The 22393-nt window shown below is 39.4% G+C and overlaps 1 protein-coding gene across 1 annotated transcript in view; it reads right to left on the minus strand.

The window, feature by feature from the left end:
- The window catches only part of LOC122791455 (mucin-6-like), a 1068266-nt gene that overhangs the window by 257937 nt on the left and 787936 nt on the right, over positions 1-22393 (minus strand). The window contains exon 20 of the mRNA XM_044059200.1: positions 5789-5940. Within this exon, the coding sequence (XP_043915135.1) occupies positions 5789-5940 (152 nt within the window). The remainder of the gene's footprint in view (positions 1-5788; positions 5941-22393) is intronic.

Here is a 22393-nt window from a genome sequence, read left to right on the forward strand (position 1 = left end):
AGTACCAAATGCCTCCAGAAGCATAGATTCCTCCAATGAAGGGTTGTTGGGCTTCCAGCCACCTCTCTGTTTCAGGAGTCTGAGGATATGTCTGAATGAGACAACTACAGGAAGTGACTGTGGAGGCCCTTCTCCCTACGCAAAATCTGTCTCCTCCGTGACAGATTCAGGGGAATCCAAATTATTTCTCTTGCATGCTTCTTCCAAGGGATGTCCTCAGTGGGATAATATGGGGAGGTATCGGAAAAGGTGGAAATACCCAAATGGGTGTAATGTGGTTTTGGTACTGGCTTGTCCTTGTGGGAAGGTTAGGTATGACTCTTGATGCAGAGGTGGATGTGATGTAAATGCAGGACCCAAAGGAACAGGACTCATCTGGGTCATGGTTGCTGACAGGACTCTCTCCAAAGTCTTATAGGTTGAGCTTCCTGGAAAGGGATAGAAACCCAGATCTGACAGGCAGGCTTTCTGATCCTTGGTCCTTCCTTGCTCTAGACGTCAGAGCCAAACTAACACTTGCTGAAGCTCCAAGGTGTAGAGATGGCTCCGAAACTCGGAGTTGAATGATATAACTCGAATCCGACAGGGTAGAATCAGCTCTGAGAGCTCTCTGGATCTGATTGCATGGAAGAGCTCAGAGCAAACTTCGGATCCAAGGATACAATGATCCTCAGATCTGAAGAAGATGGACTTGGACAACTTGGAACCAAGGGCTCCAAGACCACAGTGGAAGTCAGAAGAGGAAGAGTTAGAGGTAGTGTCATGGATATATGGGATTCCTGACCTGAAGTGGTAGGAACTAAACCAAAAACTACTTTCTCCACATCTTCCACAGTGAGACTTCTAGAAGAACAAGAGGACTGTTTGTAAGGAGAATCTGGTCTATAAAGGAAGGGAGAAGGTACTATCGATGGGACCAGGTCCACAGAAGGGGAGCACCTTGTCCTAGGAGCCACATCCTTCAGTCTTGTCATATCCAATGTCTTCAGACCTGATAAATCCTTAATTGTCAAGAGACTTCAGATCCAAAGAAATGGTCTGATCCAACAAAAGACTTTTCACTTTTCTCTGATCCAAGGAGGTCAGATCTGAGAGTCTAATTTTCTTTTTCATAGACAGATTCTACGAAAACAGTAGGATCCAAAGAAGGTTTTTTCAAAGTTTTCTCCAAGGCCTTAGAAGAAACAGAAGAGGAGCTCAGAGAGGAAAACTTTTTAGAGGTTTCACCAGCTATGGCATCGCCAAAAGAAGACGGTAAAAGCCCCTTCGAAATCAATTTGTTTTTGTGGTCAACCAACGCTTGGGGTTGAATGCATGACAAATTGAGCAGCTCTCTTGAAGGTGGAGGGGGCCAAGACAATAAACACAGAGAGGGAATCTTCTGATTGCACTTCCCATACTTTTTAAAAGCTGCAGGAGCTTTTTCTTTTTCAACCATGCTTAGTAGAAGAGGAAATAAACTGCTACAAAAAATTACTAGGCAGAATAACTACAAACACAACAACAACAAGATTTAAAGATATATATATATATATATATATATGTATATATATAATATATATATATATATATATATATATATATATATATATATATATATATATATATATATATATATATATATATGTATATATATAATATATATATATATATATGTATATATATATATATATATATATGTGTGTGTGTGTCTGTGTATAAAAGTTTTTTTTTTTTTTTTTTTTTTAACAGGAAGAAAAAAAATAAGAGAGAGAAAAGACTACCTACAAAGGTAGTAAAGAACTACGATAAATGTAGAAGGGTGAAGGGAGATAAAAAGATGCTAATAATAGTATCAAGAATATGTTAGTACAAAAAAAGGGAAGATTAAGGAAGAATATCACACTTCTTCTTTTGGCTTTTTCCCCAGTTAGGGGTCACCACAGCAGATCACCTGTCCGCTCATGATTGGCAGTGGAGGTTTTACAGTGTCGAGTTGCCAGCCCAACCTTCCACAAAAGGCACACATATACACGCACGCACGCACTCACACCTAGGGCTAATTTAGAGTGTCAAATCCACCTACAGCATGTCTTTGGGATGTGGGAGGAAACCGAAGCACCCTGAGGAAACCCACACGAGCACAGGGAGGACATGCAGACTCCGCACAGAAGGTGCCCCAGCCGAGGATTGAAGAGGAGAAGCTCTGCGGCCGCCTTGAGGAAGAATATCACACTAATAAAGAAAAACAAGTATTTATCTACCCTAATAGCTCGAAAGACAAATCAATACATCTTTCACTGAATGGTGCATTATGGGTAAGGGAGAAGCTTGAGAGTTTCAAGTTGCCATGAGCTTTTACAGCGGCCGAGTCCCCATTAGTTGTAAACAGAATGAAAACTGACATCAGATTTATTATTAGTAGTAGTACTATATGATTCCTGAATAACAAATGGCCAAAAATGTCACTGTAGGTTATGCAGAGGAACTCCACACTATTTTTCACTGAAGCAGATACAGCATTTTTGAGTGCAAAAAGGATTCGACTTACTGTTTGGAAGCATACTGCCAGAGGTCTTCTGCATAAGGCTAATTTAGGTGGTCTATCATTTTAACCATCATAGACTAGAATCAGTTAAAGGGACAGTTTCACAAGTCTCATGATTCAGCAGGAAGCCTTGCTATGGCCATCTGCTCACAACCGACTGTTTACCAGGTAGGTTGTTCTCTACCTGGCCTACATACTATTGTTATACAACTGCACAGTCAAGTCAGTATGTAGCCCCCGCAATCTGCTGAATGTCAACTATTAGCAGGTGTTATGTAATGCATTTTGTGAAAAAACAGGTCAATAAACTGATTACAGGTCAACCTTTCTAGTTAAGACAAATTAAAAAAATATGCAGCTATTAAATTGACTAATTGCAATTGCATTTGAAGGAAGAGCTGCCACTAAATGCATGCCAAAGACAGAATAAAATGGCAATAAAAAGAATACAGTAACATTGATTCCAAAACAATGAATTCTCAGAACACTCAAATTTTGGTCATAGACTGTACTGCATCAAATTATCACAAAATAAAAGAAAACATGAACATATTAAAAGTAATAAAAATTAAACACTTTAATTAATGAAGCATGTCAAACAAGTGAGCTATACCCCTTTGCATCCTGCAATGTGGGTGGAAAGTGGATTTGTGAACAAATATAATAAACATCTATCCACTCACACACATTTGTCTACAGCACAATGTAACCATCATCAACCCCCCCATTTTTTTTCATTTTCTACATGGGGTCGTGGTGTTGAATCAGCTGTCAACATCTCTCAGTTTAGTGTTACTGTCTTACCTTCTCCAACTGTTATGCCTAACTGTTGCAGGTCTTCTCTCATGCAATATGTCCATCTCTTTGCTTGATGATCTTGTGTACTCTTGCCTTCTTCCTATGCTTCTCCCAAATGTTCTTCATTAAATCATCATCTGCTTTTCTGCATATGCCCAAGCCAATAGAATCTCTTCTCTTTGACTTTGTCTGCTACTGGGGATAATTTAATTTCTGGTCTGATATTCTCAATACTTCCTCTGTCCCACAGTGTGCATTTTAATGCATTTAACACCCATCTCTGGCACTTCATCTGCAGCATGTCTAGCTTTCTCAATTGCTCTTCCTTCAGTGCCTTAGTTTCTGTACCACACAGTGGTATTAGAAGTACCACTGTTTTGTACAACTTACTATTCAGCCTCTTTTGCATTTTTCTTTTGCATACTACCCATGGCACTGTGCCAGTTGACTGCAGCCTACTGATATTCAAATATGTTAATCTTTTCCACTAGTTTTCCTTTTATCTCAATTTACAGCCTCTTCTGATTTCCACCATTTGCAGATATGCCAACTGCCTTGTCTGTAATTGGTTTCATCCAGTGTGCCATCAGTTTTTCATTCCAGTCTCTTATCTGCTGAAGCTCCTTTACAGGGTCTGTTTGTAATACCACACTGCATACAGCAGATTTGTTAAACTGTTCGCTAATGTATTCTATCATAGGCATGAAGAGCATTAAGCAAAGAGATGATTGATCTCTGATACACACCCACTCCCACTAGGAATCCCTTTATTTGTCTGAACACTTCTCAGACTTGTTCCATTGGGTTCTAGTATACAGACTGCACTAATTCTACCAATATTTCTGGGATTTCAAATTACCTCAAGACTGCCAAAAAATTAGCTTTCTTGAGACCTTGTTGGATGATTTCTACAAGACTAGGAATGCCCCCCTTGACTCTCTCCTCATATCTAGCTTCTTCTCAGTTATCTTTCTCATGGCAAACTTTGTGTCAGTTGTGCTGCATTCACCTCATCACCTGTCTTACATTCTATCACTCTTCATATTTATTTATCAATCACCCTCTCCAGCACTTTCAAGTAGAGCGATAGGAGATTGATATATCTATACTGCCCACTGTTGCGAATGCCCCCTTTGTTCTTGCACACTGGCATTAGAGTGGTGATTATCCACTTATCTGGGATATAATTTTCTCTCCATATTGCTATGAATACCCTCTGAAGTCACTTCTCCCCTAACTCACTCAACATCTTGATCATATCTGCTGTGACCTCATTTCAGCCTGCTGAGTTCCCAGAATTTATTTTCTATTAGTATTGTTCTTACTTCTGCTAAGGTGGGCTTTTTCTCTTCGCTCTTCGTAGGCTGTTGTCTGGGGCAGTACAGCTTCTGTGGGGTTTTCTTCATTTAGAAGTTGCTGGAAGTATTCCTTCTATCTGCCTTTGATGTCCTGTGGACTGGTAAGCACGTTGTTGCTACCATCACTTATGAAGGGTGTCCGATTACTATTTTTACCTTGCAACCTGTTTCTTTATACCATCTGCTGAGTCACTTACAATAACCTGGCTGTCTTCTTTAACTTTCTGTCTTTGTCTTGTGTCCTGATAATTTTTTGCACCATCTGTGAAGTCACTTTGCAGAAGCAGGTAGTGTACCTCTGATACCTTGCTCTTTGTAGTCACTACCTACTCTTTTATTCTGTTAGCCAACCAGAATTACTTCTTATCCTTGTTCATCTTTTCTATCTCCCACTTTTCCTGCCCTCTTTCTTTCTTTACTGCAGAATATAACTTGTTTTTCATTTTTACAGTGATTGCAGTCAGTATATTAAAGTCTGGCAGTGTGGTAGCAGAACATCCAAACTGAAATGAAGAGATGCAGAGGTTGAAACTGCTCTGCATAACATATTTAATTTGTGAAGATACCTCAGGGCTTGCACGCTGTCTGTATTTTTTTTATTGTCATGTTGTGTTTCACATTAGTTTGACAATGGAAATTCACTTTTAAAATTTGTACATTTTGGATGGTATTTTTAGTGGTAATGTATCCTGCATAGCTACCTGGTATTCATTATATTGCATTGTATGGCGCAGTATCACAATATCATCAAAAAGGTTACCTCCACAAATAGAGGTGATGATACATGGTGTATTATGAAAACAGCAGACACAGCAAAAACAAATAAATAATTACTTATACAAATATTTGCAGGTATAAATAAGAACGTTTAAACTACAAAGCTTCACAGTGATTCTAAGGCACCATAACTTTGGAATAAACATAGATAATAAGCTTAATTATTTGTTCCGTTTAGAATCTAAGGAACCATATTTGTGGAACAAACGCAGACAATAAGCTTAATTTTGGCATTTATTTTATATAGAATCTATGCAACAGCAACTACAGATCAAACGTATGTATTAAGCTTTCTTCTAGCTGTCTATTTAAAATCATAGCATATTACCATTGTTGGCAGCCACTGGTCATAGTCATTCCATTTCTAAAATATTCTCCAGCAAACATACATGAACATTCATTTGGTTTTACACATTCTGTTTCTTCATTCAGGTAGAGTCCAGAGGGGCAGACACATCCAGATTTGCATGTGGAAGCATGCTGAAAGAAAAACAAATATGGCAAATAACTGAGGTGCATAATATTTTGACCACCATTTCTCCACTTGTAACAATATTATAGAACATATAAATATTTTAATAAAATATCAAACAACCAAACATAACCTATTCCTATATGCTTACACATAAAATGATCGTAACTTTAAAATGCTAGAAACAGAAACATTTTCATTTAGTCCAAGAGAAGTTAACACAGTGGAGAAATGGAGGGGAATTTATTTGTATTTAATTCTTATTGGTGTTATTTAATCATATCATTTTTTAGCGGACTATTTAATTGTGTTAACTGGAATTAATTTGATTCTGAAGAAGTCTGTTGTTGCATACCAGATGAAAGTGCTTAATCTTTAATAAATGTTGTTTGTTTGTTAACTTGGCTGCTCACTCCTTATTCTATTGACTTTTTAAGTGAAACAGAATATTTTAAAACTGTACTTGATTTGGGACCCCCCCCCCCCCATTTATCTCTGAAATCTTCAAAATGGCCTAAATCGGCTATTTATTATTGAAAGATTCTGTTATCTTCCTTACACCTTGCTATATAAAATTCTAAATGACTGCTACTACCCTCATTGAAATGAAAGTTCCCAACCAAGGAACAGTCCTACTTCCCAAGAGATTCCCAGTATTGCTTAGTATCATTCATCTGTTCCCCTTTTAAAAGTAATCATGGTTAAATAGTCTTTGCAAGGCTGGGCCTAGCTCTTTGTAATAAACTATGATCTGAAATAAGGCATCAAGATACTCTTACTGAGCACAAGAAAGCTGCTTGTAAATGCTTTAGGGATAATGGATGAACTCGTAAAAAGGTTTTAAATTATAAAAAAATGTTTAGAGTCCCTCCATTGTTTTCCTTTCTCATTGAACTATTCTTACTCCTCTCTTCTTTTCTTAGTCACTCAGATTATCTCTAATCTCTATTTTTTTACTCACTTCCAATTGAGTTTTCTTTTTTTTAGAAGGAAATTCAGTTGTAAATTTTTAAGAGACAGTTTTGTGTACTCAAACTGTATTGCAACCCATTTCAATTGATAAAACCTAATGTACACCTGCGACTTTATTAGTTACGTATAAGAACGGTTACATTTTCTATTTCATCGAAACTGTATAAAACTGCATATTCTAAAGTTTCTAACTATGTAAATTCAACATAATACAATGACTGGCCATTCGTATACAAAAGAATCACACTTATTGGTCAGCTCAACCAGCGTGCCCAGTGTAAATCTGAGCATATACCAATGGAAAAAGGTCCAGACACCTGGACATTTTTCCATTAATATATGCAATAAAAAATTTACTTTTATTTCATTTTTTTTAAAATAAGGTCACAAAACTAGAGACCTAAATGAACAAGAGAGATGGCACAGAGAAAAATAAATGATAATCAGGTATGTTACACAAAATAAAATAAACATACCAGATTATCTTTTTATTCTCTCTGCCCATTTCTCCTGTATGTTAAAAGCCTCCCAGTTTCTTTCTGTTTTTTAATTAAAGAAAAAAAAAGTAACAGAGATATTCCTTTCTCCATTGCTTCCTTCACACAACACTGGTGTACTATGAAAGCGTGGGAATGCAAGTACCATATGCATGCACAGTACATCAGCAATGCTCCAGGATATGAAGGGAAAAGCAGAAGACCACCACTGCTACATTATACAAAGACATTACTTAATAAAAGTAAGAAACGTTTTTCTTAAATGTCATTGTATAATAGCAATAACCCACTCCCTCATGATTAAACCACACCAACTGTGGGTAAATCTTCATTATACAATGACTGGCCAGCAATCTTCAAAAAGGAGCACACTGACTGGTCAGCCCAACCAGCGTGCCCATTGTAAATCCAAGAATATACCAATGGAAAAAGGTCCAGTAGCCCAGATTTTTTTCCATTTGTATATCTCAGAATAATTTTACTTTTTTCTTCTTCCTTTTTTTGAATAAATTTAAAAAAACTGAAGACCTCAAATGAACAAGGGAGATGGCACAGAGAAAAATTAGAGGATAATCAGGCATGTTCTGCAAAACTAAAGCAATATACCTGATTATACTTTTATTTTCTCTGTCCCAGCTCTCCCGAATGTTGAAAGTCTCCTGTTTTTTTTTGTTTAAAAAAAAATAAATAAATAAAAGCAACTGAGAACTTCCTTTCTCTGTTGCTTCTTTTGCACAGCACTGATGTACTGAGTAAGCAAGGGGATGCAAGTCCCATATGCATGCGCTGTACATTAAAAAAGCCCCACGATACTGGAAAAATGAGGAAGGCCACCACAGATTATTTTTTTCTTAAATAATGTCATTGTATAATAGCAATGACTGACTCCGTGGTGAGGTATAGTGAAGATTTACCCACTGTTAGCTTTATTTAATCACTTGGGCTTTGCCCTCATGATTAAACCACAGCAACTATGGTCAAATCTTCAATATACCACACCGACGTTGGTTATTTCAATAATATACCACACCCACATGTTGATGATTGCTATATTTTATCATATTTAAAGTGCATAACTTAAGCTTCCTTGTACTTTTTATTGCTTTTAAGACCAAGTCATTACTAATAAGGGTCTCTGGACCAGTCCACTTACCCTGTTACTAAATAGTAAATAAATACATAATAAAATAAATAATAATTATAAATAATAATTATTTTTGGCTTTGTCCAGAATTTTGAAGTTGAAAGCTATGACCTACACTCTTCATCTGCAATACACGAGTGAGTGAGTGCCATGAAAAGGGCAGAGTTGAAGGGTTGTCACTAGCCAAAAAAAGCAAACAATCATAAGCAGTTTGATACAAATTCAATGAGACTGACAACAGATATGACTGAGTCACTTCTTATTCACATCCACTTCTCACTTGTAAAATGCATGCTTTTTTTGTCTATATTTAGTCTCCTGCATGGCTCTCACCCTTCTTGGCTCATTGGTTGCACATAAAAAAAAATCGTTCCTTAAAACTGCAGGTCAGTGGACCCAACTGCCCTAAAGAAAGATTACAATCCGTACTTTGTAGCAGTTTATTATTTAAGTCTGAAATTGATACAGCATACTACTGGCAAACTGTCTGAGTGAATGGTGATGTCTCCCGGAGAATGGTAGTCCTGAAAGGGCTGGAAGACTATGATGACTGCCCTTATCTCCTGGATGTTTATGCGAAAGTTAAGTCCATAAGGTTTCTTGGTTCATTCTCTCTCCATAATGCATCCTCTAACCCATAGAGAAGGCATCAGTGATAGCTGCTGCTGTTTGATGTTGTAGAAGGGACAAACAATTGTCCTAGGTAGACCATAGGAGATTCAGGCCACCGGGTCAGGTGGTGCCTGCAGACTGTAGTCATATGAATTGTAGCATTCATGTTGTTGGATGGCAGGGGCTACTGTATACTTAGGGTCCACTGCAGAATCTGCATGTAAGTAGAACATGTGACACTAAAAGTTTGGACAAAGCCATCAGTATGAGAACTTTCAAGAACAGTCTGGTCAGGGGAGAATGTTAGCTTAAAGTGCAAATGGAACTTCTTAGTGATTGAAGACAGTCGTTTGGTAATGTCAGAATGCAAGATATTGTATCCAACTGGCAGCCTATGAAAACCAATGTTTGAGAAGGCTGAAGCTGATATTTTTCTAAGTTTACAGAGATAACTAAGGACAAGCAGAGCTGAAGTAAACAATCTCTGTCAGAGATTAAGGATTCTATTGACTAAGTGGCTAGAAGCCAGTTGTCTACTTATGGGAAAATACAGATCACTAAGTTGTAGATGGGCTGTAAAGAGTGCCATGCTCTTGATAATCAACTGGGGGTGTGTGGTGAAACCAAAGGGCATTGTTCAGAACTTATAGTGATTGGTCTCTTGCCAGAATCACAGAAATCTCCTGTACTCCCTGGCAATTTTGATGTGAAGATAGGAGTCCTACAGGTCTGAGAACAGCATTCAGTTGTTTGCTGTAAGCACAGCAAAGTAGTTTGCCCTGTCACCATCCTGAGCTGGGTCTTTGTAACACACTGATTTAGGTCACTGAGACTGAAGAGATAACCACCCCCTAAGTCCCTACAGATGGGAGCAGCTGGGCAAGTCTACAGGGATGTTGAGGTTGTTTTCTCAAAAAGAACTTTCTGGATCCCTGGTTTTATGGAGCATTTCTGTCCCTAGGGTGGAATCCCCTGAAAACGCTGTCTAAGCCACTCTTGTCAGAAGACTATTCAAAGTATTGTGGTTTGGATTTTCTGAACAAGAGTGAAATGGAACCCTTCTGATTACTGCTGTATGATCATTGGGGGATTCAAACTGATATTCTGGGGAAGAAACCTTCTTTCCTTCCTGCTCACTCTTCTGTAGTTTTTCTTTAATTTTAGATACAAACAATGTGGATCAATTATAGGAGACAATGGCAAAGGGTGGTTTATAGTGGTCCTCAGACTCACAAAGGCAGAGCCAGGCATGCTGTCTCAATTATGAGTGCTGCTGCCGCTCTAGCTGCTCCACTGGTTTTATTGTAAAACAGTCTCATCAAGAGGTTGGAAATATTTAATGTAGTGGCCACATGAGCTCTGACTTACTTTCTAGACTCTGGAGACCAATGTCTGCTTGGCTATATCTCTTTGGAAGCAGGTCACATGAGTGAGGTAATATAACTGAAATATACTCAAGGCATAGGCACACTTCCCCATTCATTGCATTGCATGCGACTCTTTCTTAAAGGGATGGGCAACTGTTGTGTCTTTTGACACTCTCTTTTGCTGGCTGCTGTTACAATGATAGAGTCCAGTTGAGTGCCTTACTCTGGTACCACCTTGTCCTTACAGTGATGAATTCTGTCCAGTTTCCTGAGCATATCCTCCATGAAATGAGTCTCCTGACTTGTCTTCCTGCCATCAAGTCAGTCAAGGAATCCATGTTGGCACCAACCAGGAGGTAGAGCGTGCAGACCTCTACAGCTCAAACAATGCTACTTCATCTGGGGAGGGCAGGGATGAGGACCAAGGCCACCTCTGGTGCATCAGTCCTAGGATTTCATCATATTTGATGTCTTCCAGGGAACTGTAGGGAAACGTCCTTTTCATCCAAATCAGCATCCAGTGTGATGGATTCTATGGGGAAGGTGATGTCCTTCATTTTACATATCCAGTCTCTTGGAGGATCTGGTGGGGATCCATCAGAATCCCAAAAAGACTTTATCTCACTCTCTGTAGAAGGCTGGATGAAACCTTTAGGTCTGCTCAGTACCTGGGAAGGATGGTGAGAGGGCTGAAGACCAGACTTAAGAGTACTAAAAGATGGAATTGGTGTCATGATAGCTTCTGTAGACATTCGAGGACAGGAAGCAACCGTCTTCTTGATAACCTCAAAAGCTGATCCAGAATCTGTTGGTATTGGGGATCTAAGAGTTGGTGATCATATCTGGCTCCACTGATGTGAACAGCAGCAACACTGAGGATGGTAGTACAGATGCTGAAGTCCTGGATGGCACTGATATCTAGCTGACACCTTGAATGCAGCAAAAATGTCACTAAACAAATCACAGTAAAAACACTGCCAAAGGCCCAGCATCAAAGGCTCAGCCTGAGTCTCCACTGACCTAAACAGTCTCATTGTAGAGAGACTTGCACAAAATAATGTTAGCACCAAAGCCTCCAAGACAGTCTGTGCCAACTTTACAGGCTACAGGTGCAACACTGTTGTTTAAACTGAGACCAGGGGAGAAGCTTGTAGAGAGGAATGTGGGGCACCCTGATCAGCCCTAGAAACAGAAGGGGATCAATTGATGTCCACTTCAATCTGCAGCTTCAAAAATGCCCTCATCATCTTGTCCTAGTCAATTTCAGAAGTGATTCGTAAGGGACCTAGTAGACCTAAGGGAAGATGTGGGAAGGAAGAGAGAAGTTTAGAGAGCTCTCTGTCCATTAAAGGCCTGCTTATGACCATTTTAGGCATTCTTTCTGAAATGACAGCACAGTGGTGCAGTGGTAGCATTGTTGCCTCACAGCAAGAGGTTCTTCGGTTCGATTCTCGGTTGGGGTGCCTTCTGTGTGGAGTCTTGCATGCCATCCCTGTGTTCTTGTGGGTTTTCTCTGGGTGCTTTGTTTTCTTTCCACATTACAAAGACATGTGTCTGGATTGTTTCTGCCCGGGCCTCCACAGAAAACTGACTTTATCCAAGTCGGATCTTCCTGGTAAACAAATGTTAAATAAAATAAATAAATGACAATTTTCTATACAAGAGCAGCACAGTACCAGACAAACCATCGATACCAAAACCAGTATGGATAGTGGTTGCCGGGATTATGTCCTTTAGACTTTCAGTGCAGAAAGAGACCTCTGAGGCCAAAGCACACACGTACATCACAACCCATCCACCAAGCACTACACGTAGTACACATGCCTGTGTCACACAGCCTCTACGGCCCAGCCACAAACCCAACATACTAGTCATAGGAGACTATGTCATGAGATACACAGATGTGCCCCTCACCAGGCTAGAAAAGGGGAAGGTCATGGTAAGTTGCTTGTCAGGTGCTAGAATCCACCATATCACTCACACACTCAACAACAGGTACTGTCATAGTCCATGTTGGTGTGAATGAATTGAGATGTGCCTCTCTGGACTAAACAGAGGGAGACATGAATAAGCTCACTGAATGTGTGTCCCAGGCAGGTATGCCTCTAGCCTTAAGCAGCATCCAACCACCATCCAGAATGATGCTTCAGTGCAAACAGAAAATGATTGACTTTAACAACTGGCTTAGTTTCCGATGTCATTCCAATGGGATCCAGTACCAGACAGCCTGGGAGTTCATGACTGACAGACCACGATGCTTTGCTAGAGATGGCCTTCATCTGTCTACCCTGGGCTTCAGGCAAAGGCTCTTGCCTCCCCCATAGTGCCTTTTTAGGTAAAGTCATGAGGACAGAATTATCAATGTGAAAAATTCTTCTAAACAAAATTGAAATTTCATGCTGCTAAATGCTTGAAGTCTCAACATGAAACTGCACTCACTGCAAGCATCCCTCGCCCTGGAAGATGCTGACATTTGTGCAGTCACTGAAACCTGGGTTCAAAGCTGAGGAGAGCAACCCAGGCTTACCAGTTTACTTTTTCTTCCATACTTTCAGACCCCAAACAGAGGGTTACAAAGCCAAAGGAGGTGGAGGTTCAATATTTATCAAAGGCATACACACCTCAAGGCTAGTCAAAGAGTATGACGCACATGAGACACTCCAGGTGCAGTTAGCTATTGACAAAACACCTATTCAAATCGTAGCTAGCTACAGACCCCCGACCATGACTCAGGAGGCCCACTCCACCTATCTAGACTTACTTGAAGATTCAACCCTCTACCCTGATCCTGGGCGACTAATTACCCAACCATAGAGTGGAAGACCTATTCAAACACGAAAGCCCAGAGATTCCTAGACTTTGTCTATGCCAATGCATTGGATCAGCTGGTCGACACTCCCACAAGAGGTGAAAATATCCTGGACCTGGTACTAGCCAACATGAGTAGCCACTGCAGCACCCCTACAGTGTCATCCTCATTGGTAAGCTCCGACCATATAGCAATCACTTTCAAAGTCACCATCTCCCCTGCCCCCCCCCCCCCCACCCTTGCCAGGGTCAAACAAAAAACTTTTCCAAAGCTTACTACAACCTCCCAATAGCAGGAAAAAGCAGCTTCAGAAACACCATCTCTTCAGTTGAATCAAGCACTAATGTCCAAGCCTACATCAAAAAAATATATGAGCACCTATACAGCTGCATGGACCCAGAAATACCTGACAGGACCAAATCATCTTCCTCAAGGAAGAGTAAACCTGTCTGGTGGACAGCAGCAGCAATAAACAGATTCTATAATAAAAGGAGAAAATTGCTTTCAAAGGACCAAGAAGGAGCAGGTGCCAAGTTGGAAGCAATCTCTCCTTTGTCTGAACGAGCAAATAAGGTCACTGGTGAAATCCTCTAAGGCTAACTTAGAGTCCAAATCGACTACATCCACTAAGGACAATCACAAGGCCTTCTTCTCATATGTCCACAATCTCAAAGGTAACTCCCAAATCTGCTCTGAATTGGTGGTCAAGAATACTACATACACAAATGCTATAGATATAGCCAAACAGCTGGCAGACAAGTTCAGTGAAAACTTCACCTCCTTGTCCCCCCATCAGTAAATCAGGACATCCCCAGAACCTGCCCCCTCCCTTCATCACTAGGGAGCAGGTTATTAATGCCCTTTCAAAGGCAAAAATATACAGCCTCCATGGGACAACATCCTGGCTGTGTCCTACATTAAATCAGGCAAGCGCTCTCAGCACCACTAGGCAACCTATTCAACCAAAGCCTGTGCACTGGGTTCATTCCAGCAGAATGGAGGGCAGCCACTGTCATCCCTCTGCACAAAGGTGGAGCGTCCACCGACCCAGTCAATTATAAGCCCATCAGCCTAACTTGCCTGATCTGCAAAGCCATGGGAAGAATTATCATGGAACTTATAAACAAGGACATTGGCAACCTCCAAATGCTTGATCCCACACTGTCTGGTTTTGTCAAAGGGAGATCGTGCCTGCTAAACTTGGTCACCTTCTTCGAAACAGTCAACAAAGCCATGGATGAGGGCAAGGCAACGCACACCCCCTACCTTGACCTAGCCAAAGCCTTTGACACTATTCCCCACTTGGGCATAACAGATCAACTCTCACAGCTAGGCATAAACCCATATGTTACCAGATGGGCAGGTAACTGGCTCACTGATAGAACCCACTCAATCAAGATATGGGAAGTCACCTCTAGTAGTAGACCTGTAACAAGTGGCATACCCCAAGGATCGGTCTTGGAGCCTCTACTGTTTGGGATATACTTTTCTGAGGTGCAAACCAAAACCAGTGGACTGTGGCTGACCAAGCTTGCAGATGGCTGCAAGCTCGGCACTGTCAAAAATTACCCTAGTTAAGGGCCTTAACCAAACTAATGAATGGTGCCAGAAGCATGGCCTCAAACTGAATGCTAATAAATGCATCATTATCCCCTTTCGGGAAAACAGTGTTCCCACTAATTATCACATTAATAACAAAGTACTAAGCACACAATCAGTCATGAGGGACTTGGGCACCCAGATTGATAGCAGCCTGACTTTTGATCACCATGTTGCCTCCACTGTACGGAAGGCTTTCTACATGGCCCACCTCATAAATAAGGGTATTTCATCCAGGAACAAGGAGGTCATAACATCCCTGTACTCCTCTTACCAGGCCCATTATCGAGTACAATGCTCCCTTTTGCATGTACCTTGCCAAGCACATGCACCAGTTGGAGAGACCAGAGAGGCTGCTGACCAGGAAAATCCAGGGTCTCAAACAACTAACCTAAACAGATAGGCTAAAAGCCCTGTCCCTCTACTCAGAGATGAACTGTGTCTGGCATACAAGGCCGTCTCAGACTCACCCTTGATGGAGTTGCTGCATATCTGCAAGTCAAACTCCACTTGCACAACCTGCTTAACATTAATAGAACTTGTTGGCAAGATAGAGTTGTGTCCCAACAACTCCCATATCTGTGGAACAGACTTCTTCTCCATGTCAAGTAGAGTACCTCACTAGCTGTCTTTAAGAGGAATCTGGATGACTGGATGGGAAACAAAACAGAAAATATATGCTGGACAGGGAAAACAGGTGCCGACTTTGTGGGAACATGGCTGAAATTCTTGGCTAGGTTTATAAGGTCCTCTGGGCCAATAGCCTAGGATTGTCGTATGAAACTAAGAACCAATAAGAAGCAACCAGATGTTTGGCCGTTCTTTTCCTGCCTTCTTTACCTTTGTTCTACTTTTATTTTATGACAGCTTTATCATTATCTTTTTCTTTCCTTTTTCCTTTGTCATGCTCCAAACGGAGAAGTCCCTTAGGAATGAACTTGTCTTGTCATTCTAATAGTAAACAAGGGTCGAAGCTTTTATAAATACAGGAACCCAAAGAAAGATATTCTAATCCCTGGCACACCGTGCAGAGATCGTGGGTGTCCTGGGGTACAATCTTATGGACATATCTGCCACACTTTTTGAAGCACTTTTCCCTATTAATGCACTCTCCAAATGTAAAAATCACAATCAGATTAGACCAATTGTAAATGTTTTAAATAATATCACAGCATCTAACATCATGTAAAACATTAACATCGCTAAGCATTAGTTGGAAAGGCAGAAAATAAATAAGAATTAACTACTTTAGCAAGGATAGGAAACTATCAGTTTTAACTAAGGGAGAGGCTACCACACCCATTGCTGAAAAAGAAGCTGTGGTAGAATAAGCAGAGTTTTTCCTTTTTAACAACAAATATAGTGCTTGATAAGAAAGGGGTAAGCACCAAGAGACTGATAGAAGTTAAATAAAAATCTGTAAAATAGACTTAAAAAATTGAGCACTTAGCAGAGTGCACAAAATTGCATCCATCTTTCAGAGCAGCAAACTAGATCTGCAGTGGGCTAGTAGACAGATCAATTATGGGAGTTTGAAACAGCCAGAGATTTGAACACTAGGAAGACATACCAAATCAGATCTGCAAGGCAGCAGTATCAGGAGCACTTTAGAATCCCGAATTTCTGAAAACTCGAACCTCATATGGTCGAGCTCATATGATCGAGTTTTCAGAAACTCAAAATTGTAAAGTGTTAAAAAAATACTTTAATTTAGATGAATATTAGTTTTTTTGCAGGGGGGCAAGTCCCCCTGCACCCTCCCTACTTAAATATACCCTCTCTGTGATCACACTATAGCAAGGAAATGGGAAATCTCCTGTTCTGCGCTTCTGCATACAGCACAGAACAGGAGATTTCCCTTTTCCCTACTGCAGCACGATCTCAGAGTTGGTATATTTAAGTAGGGGGGTGTGGGGGGTGCAGAGGGGTGTGCCCCCCTGCAGAAACGATGTGCTTGACATTTTTTTTTTTTAATTTCAGCTCGGAATTTCGAGTTTCTGAAAACTCGATCATACGGTCTCGACCATATGAAGTTCGAGTTTTCAGGAATTCGAGATTCTGAAGTGAAACCACAGTATCACATCAGTTAAATTGGACAGACAGGATGAAATACAATTCATATTTTCTGCACTTCTTAAATTAAAAATACGAAAAAAATAAATTATGCAATCATAAGGCTAATTCCATCATCTGTTCTTAAGGGTTACAATTATGGAAATATCAGTTTAAAAAGGTACATTCTACAAAAGATGCTGCAGGATCATACCCAAGTAATTTCTACTGAAAAGCACACACCACAAAAGGAGTTATTTTTATTTATTTATTTTTTTACGTTTTAGTTACTGGGGTAGAGCAATGATCACAGGATGACCAATTACAAACTCAGCCTACAAGGACAAACATGTCTTTCAGAATGCAAGTATTTTATTTATTTATTTATTTATTTATTTATTTATTTATTCACTGCTATTTAAAAACTGGTTATGTGGGCTGGTCAAATGACCCTTTTCATCCACAACCCAGGTCCAGAGGAGCAACACACAACAACAAATTAGCAAGTCAAATATGCCAAAAATAGCACAACAAGGAAATGAAACAAACAAAAGACATACATCAAAGTAAATCTAAGTGATGAGAGAATATAATTGCACAGCAGGTTCCACAACTGCAATGTCTCAATAGTGATACTGTGTTTACACTTATTATTCATAGATTTAAGCCATGGCTGGGATATTAAGAATCAGTACAATGCTATCTACAGTAGGGTAGTGTAGTATTTGCATTATCTGCAGCAAAGACTGTACTTCATACAATAGACAATAATTAATACATTGAGCTGATTGTGAATGATGTCACCTACACTTAGTCTGAAGATATAGCCAATCTTCTGAGCAATAAATGTAGCTTTAAATTCACCCCTCTTTCCACTCCGTTTCTTAAGATATACCAGGAACTGGCTCACCTTCAGCTGTCACAAAAGACCAACTTCTAAAAGTTTTATGAAAAGTTAAAAATACAGCATCAATGGGTCCTGAAATAACCCTAGATGCATCTTAAATAGCATAAAGCATGACTTAGCCATGCCCCCTGACAACACTGTTCAGTCTCCGCTTCCATACAGGTTTTGTACCAAGTTAGTGGAGAACAGCTACTGTCACTCCCCTGCATAAGTTGTTAGGACCTTCCACAGACCCAGGCAATTACAGACCCATACGTCTGACCAGCCTCATATGCAAAGCATATGCATTTCTGCTGTAAAAACTTTCAAATTTTTATCTATTTTTTATTGTATTTATTTTTAGTATCTTATGTTGATTTCTATTTTCAGTATTTTTAAATTATTATTAATCTTCCCTTCTGTAAACTATAATTCTTATGGTACGAGCCTGAGTATTGAAATTTCATGCAGTGACACACACTTTTTCTTTTCTGTTTATCTGTATGACAATAAAGTTTACTTTGACTTTGACATTGAAAGACTTGCGGAATTAGTCATGTCATAGTTTGGATTTGTCAAAGGCAGGTCATGCTTACTCAACCTGGTGGATATTTTTGAAAAGGTCACCAAAGAAATGGACGAAGGCAAGATGTACCACACCACGTACTTCGACCTGGCCTAAGCTTTTAACAAAATTTGCTACTCGGGCATAGTAGCAAAGTGAAATAGACTGGGAATAAATCCCTAATCTCCCCACTGGATTGCCAACTCTCTCACAGGATGCAAGAAATCAAAATACAGGAATTTACCTCCACAGAGAGGCCATTCACCAGTGGAGTCCCCCAGGGTTTTGTGCTGTGACCTGTCCTGTTTGGTATTTACTTTTTGGAAGTAAAAGCCAGTGCCAAAGGGCTGAGGCTGAGTAAGTTTGCAAATGACTGCAAGCTAGGAGCAGTCACTGAATCCCTAAATGACTTAGCCATCCTGATGTCAAAATCATGGACTGAAACTAAATGCCAAAAAATCCATTATCATATCCTTTGGAGATGGCGCTTCCAAGATCACACTCACCAGGTGGCTGTCCAATTGCATTTCTTTTTGTATAAAGCCAAGGGATTGTGTTTACCACACAAAGTTAAAGCTTATTCTGCTAGAACAGTTGCAACTTCCACAGCATTTTTTTCGCGAGAGTGCCTGTTAATAATATCTGTGCTGCAGCTACCTGGTCTACTGTTCACACTTTTATTTCCCATTACAAGCTGGACTTCTAGTTTAGGTACTGGGTTTCATTTGGCTCCATCATTCACTGGAATATCCTTCCATGAGATCTTCAGAAAGTTTTAGTAACGGGAGACTGTGTCCCATCTCCCATCTGATCGGGTTGATGAAAACGGCAATATCAGATAAGAAAGTTATGTACTTACCATAGTAATAGGTCAGTGCTGTCATCTTCTGTTCATCTCAACCTTCCCTCCCTCCGTACTTCTGCCACTTTGTCACATGTGGCTCTTGAATGATCGTATAGGACTGGTCTGGAGATTTGCCTTACTTACAGTCTGGCATTGTCATTGATTATCTTGGGTGCCATTTTGTCTTTTTATATAGTACAGGTAAAACTCATTTGTATAGGTAGGCAAACTCAGTCTGAGGAGCTGTGAAGGCAGAGGAGAATTATGGGTGGAGGGGTGTAGCCTGGGCCTTGGGTATAAGAGTCTAGAAGTTGTCTACTTCAGATTTGGTCCACTGCAATATAGCCTTCAATTGAGATAGATGGAAGATGCAAGGATATAGTGTTATGGCAAGTACATATCTTTTGTTATTATACTCCAAGCAAACCTCAGAGAACTTTTCCTCAGGTAGACAGCAATTGCTGGAGGTGTAATGGGAAAGAGAGAGATAATATGAATCAATTTTTTTTTGGGGGGGTAGAGTTGACAGAATTTAAAAACTCCCTACAGAGTTACTTTATCAGAAATGTTGGTGGAACAGATAGTTCTTAGCTAAGGAAATGATTCTTTTTGAGCTGGGATATATGATCTGAATTGCCCAAATATAGTAAGACCTTACTAAGGTTAATTTTACTGGCCACTAAAAAGCATTCACTAGAAAATGGAAATCAAAATCTAAACAACTGCAGCTGAACTGTGAATAAGATAAAAAAATGGAGGTGGGTTCTGTAGAAAAGGGTAGGAGCAAACTTCATAAATTAAATGGAATTTGTGGGAGCAATACACGTATAATAATATGTGTGGTTCAGCATAAGTGCTGTGACAGTAAGGAGGGAAGTAACACCACATCTGATATTGTTTAGAGAATAGGTGACCTGTAGATTGCATCCTGACTGAAGAATAAACGTTTTCCAGCAGGGTGTTAATCTACAGGTAATGCCCACTGAAAAACGAGTCTGCCTCTTCACTGCAGCATATCAAGCTGCTGTAGAGATTGGACTGAAAAAAAAATCTAGTGGCCGCCATTATTTTATGCTCAATAAGCAGCACTTTTGCTGTTTAGCGAGTGCTAAATAAAAAATAAAAAAATTAAAATAAAACAGCACGTGTATGACTTTGTCTGTGAAAGTGTATCCATGTATGAGAGTGAAAGATTAATCAAGCTATTATTTTACACTTTCTAAGCAGCACTTTTGCTGTTTAGCCAGTGTATAAAAAAAAAAAAAAAAAAAAAAAAAGAAAGTGTGTTTTTCTGTCTGCATGTGTGGGTGATACATAAAAGCAGACGAGTGTGTGTATGTGTTTGTGAGCGAGGGAGAGAGAGGAGTTAGAATGAGAGCGATCCCTGGCAGCAGCATTTAAGAGGTTTGTGTACATCTCTACCTCTTATCTCTAGATATCTGGATAACTCTAAAATAAATGGGGGCAAAGACTGAAAATTATTTTAAATGTTGCTGTTACAAAATCACAAATTTACTACAATATTAGGATTTGTGTGCTAGCATGCATTTTCTGAAGCAGAGGTGTGTGTGTGTGTGTGTGTGTGTGTGTGTGTGTGTGTGCCCACGTGTGCATATGAGACTGAGTGAGATTGACCATTCATAGCAGCAGCAGTAAAGAGGTTTGCATACCTTTAAACATTACCGCTGAAGAAATCTGGATAAAGTGTAAAATAAAGGGGGAACCAAAGCTCAAAAATAGGAACAGATTTTAATTATCGCTCTTATAAAAATACAAACTTGCTTAAATAAAAGGTTTTGTGTTGGGATGAATTTTCTGAAGGAAGTAAAATCTGAAATTCAAATGCATGTCATTATGTACTAACTTCAGTCTCCAATAACTGGCAACAAACCAAATGTTTTAGGAATAAGGGACCATAAAATAAAGTAAATACCTGGATATTTTTAAAGCGTTATATTTTGGATGAAAATGCTTCCTCCAACACCATTACCATATACTACAACAAATTTGAAACATTAGGCAGAGGAGCTATTTTACATCAAAAAATGTATTTTTATTACTATATATTTTTTAATATATATAAGTAAAGTAAAACACAACAATTTTACAGATAGCCCATTCTCTAAGCACAATAATGCCCTCCAGGGTGTGTGTTGTTGTGGAAGTAGTGCCCTTTCAGGGATGTAGAGGCCTGACGCCACTGGGCAGGCTTTGTTTCCATAGTGACACACACCCTGTTGGGCATTAATGCTTGCTTATCAGGTTAAGTAAAGTGGATGTTGCATGTTTTGGAAATAGCTTGCTATAGCTTGATAGTTGCTTTGCTTCTCATCGCCACAGTTGTTTGGGTTTACTAAGATGCATTTCCTACATATTCCAACAAATGTTTATCTTTTTGAGTAGAAATAAATTAATCTACATGGGCGGAAAAAACATTAAAGAAACAGGATATTATAGGTGTACGTTTTGTACAGCTTTAACCCGCATTACAATTTATTGTACGTGCTTCCAAGCAGAAAATAGCCAGGAGTTAGGGACATTCTTGTAAATCAAAATTTCTTCAGATAACTTCTTAAGTGTCCAGTAAGTATTAGGCCAGTTGTCACTTGAGTGTTTGGGAGCATCTACATAATGTGTAGGGTTCTGCTGTTTGTTAGAATGATGCCTAAGAGGAACATTTAGTGAGAAGGGTGGTTTCAGTCCTATGACTGAGTAAGTTGGTAAGTGAACATAAGCCTAGAGATGTGATTTTTCAACTGTGTTCTTAACAGTTCACCTAGAAAAATTATTGTTTGCATTTCATACAATAAATATATGTTTGACGCATTTTGATGCTAAAAAATATATAGAACTCCCTGTTAACCAGAAAGACATTTGTAAATAATATGACAATGTCAGAAAATAAAATAAAAATCTGTCTAACTAAAGAATAACTGATAATAAAACCTGATACAAGCTTTGTGTCACTAATACCAAATAATTCAGTTGTTCTTTAGTGTTGTAAGTGCAACATTACAGAAAAAAATCCTCTCAAGAGTAAGGATGCATACGTTCATTGACCTGGTATAAAGTTGGGAAAAAATATTCTTATATAATGAAATACAATCTAATAGC

The sequence above is a fragment of the Protopterus annectens genome, chromosome 17.part0, assembly GCF_019279795.1.
Source record: "Protopterus annectens isolate FY-2018-M chromosome 17.part0, PAN1.0, whole genome shotgun sequence".
NCBI lineage: Eukaryota > Metazoa > Chordata > Ceratodontiformes > Protopteridae > Protopterus > Protopterus annectens.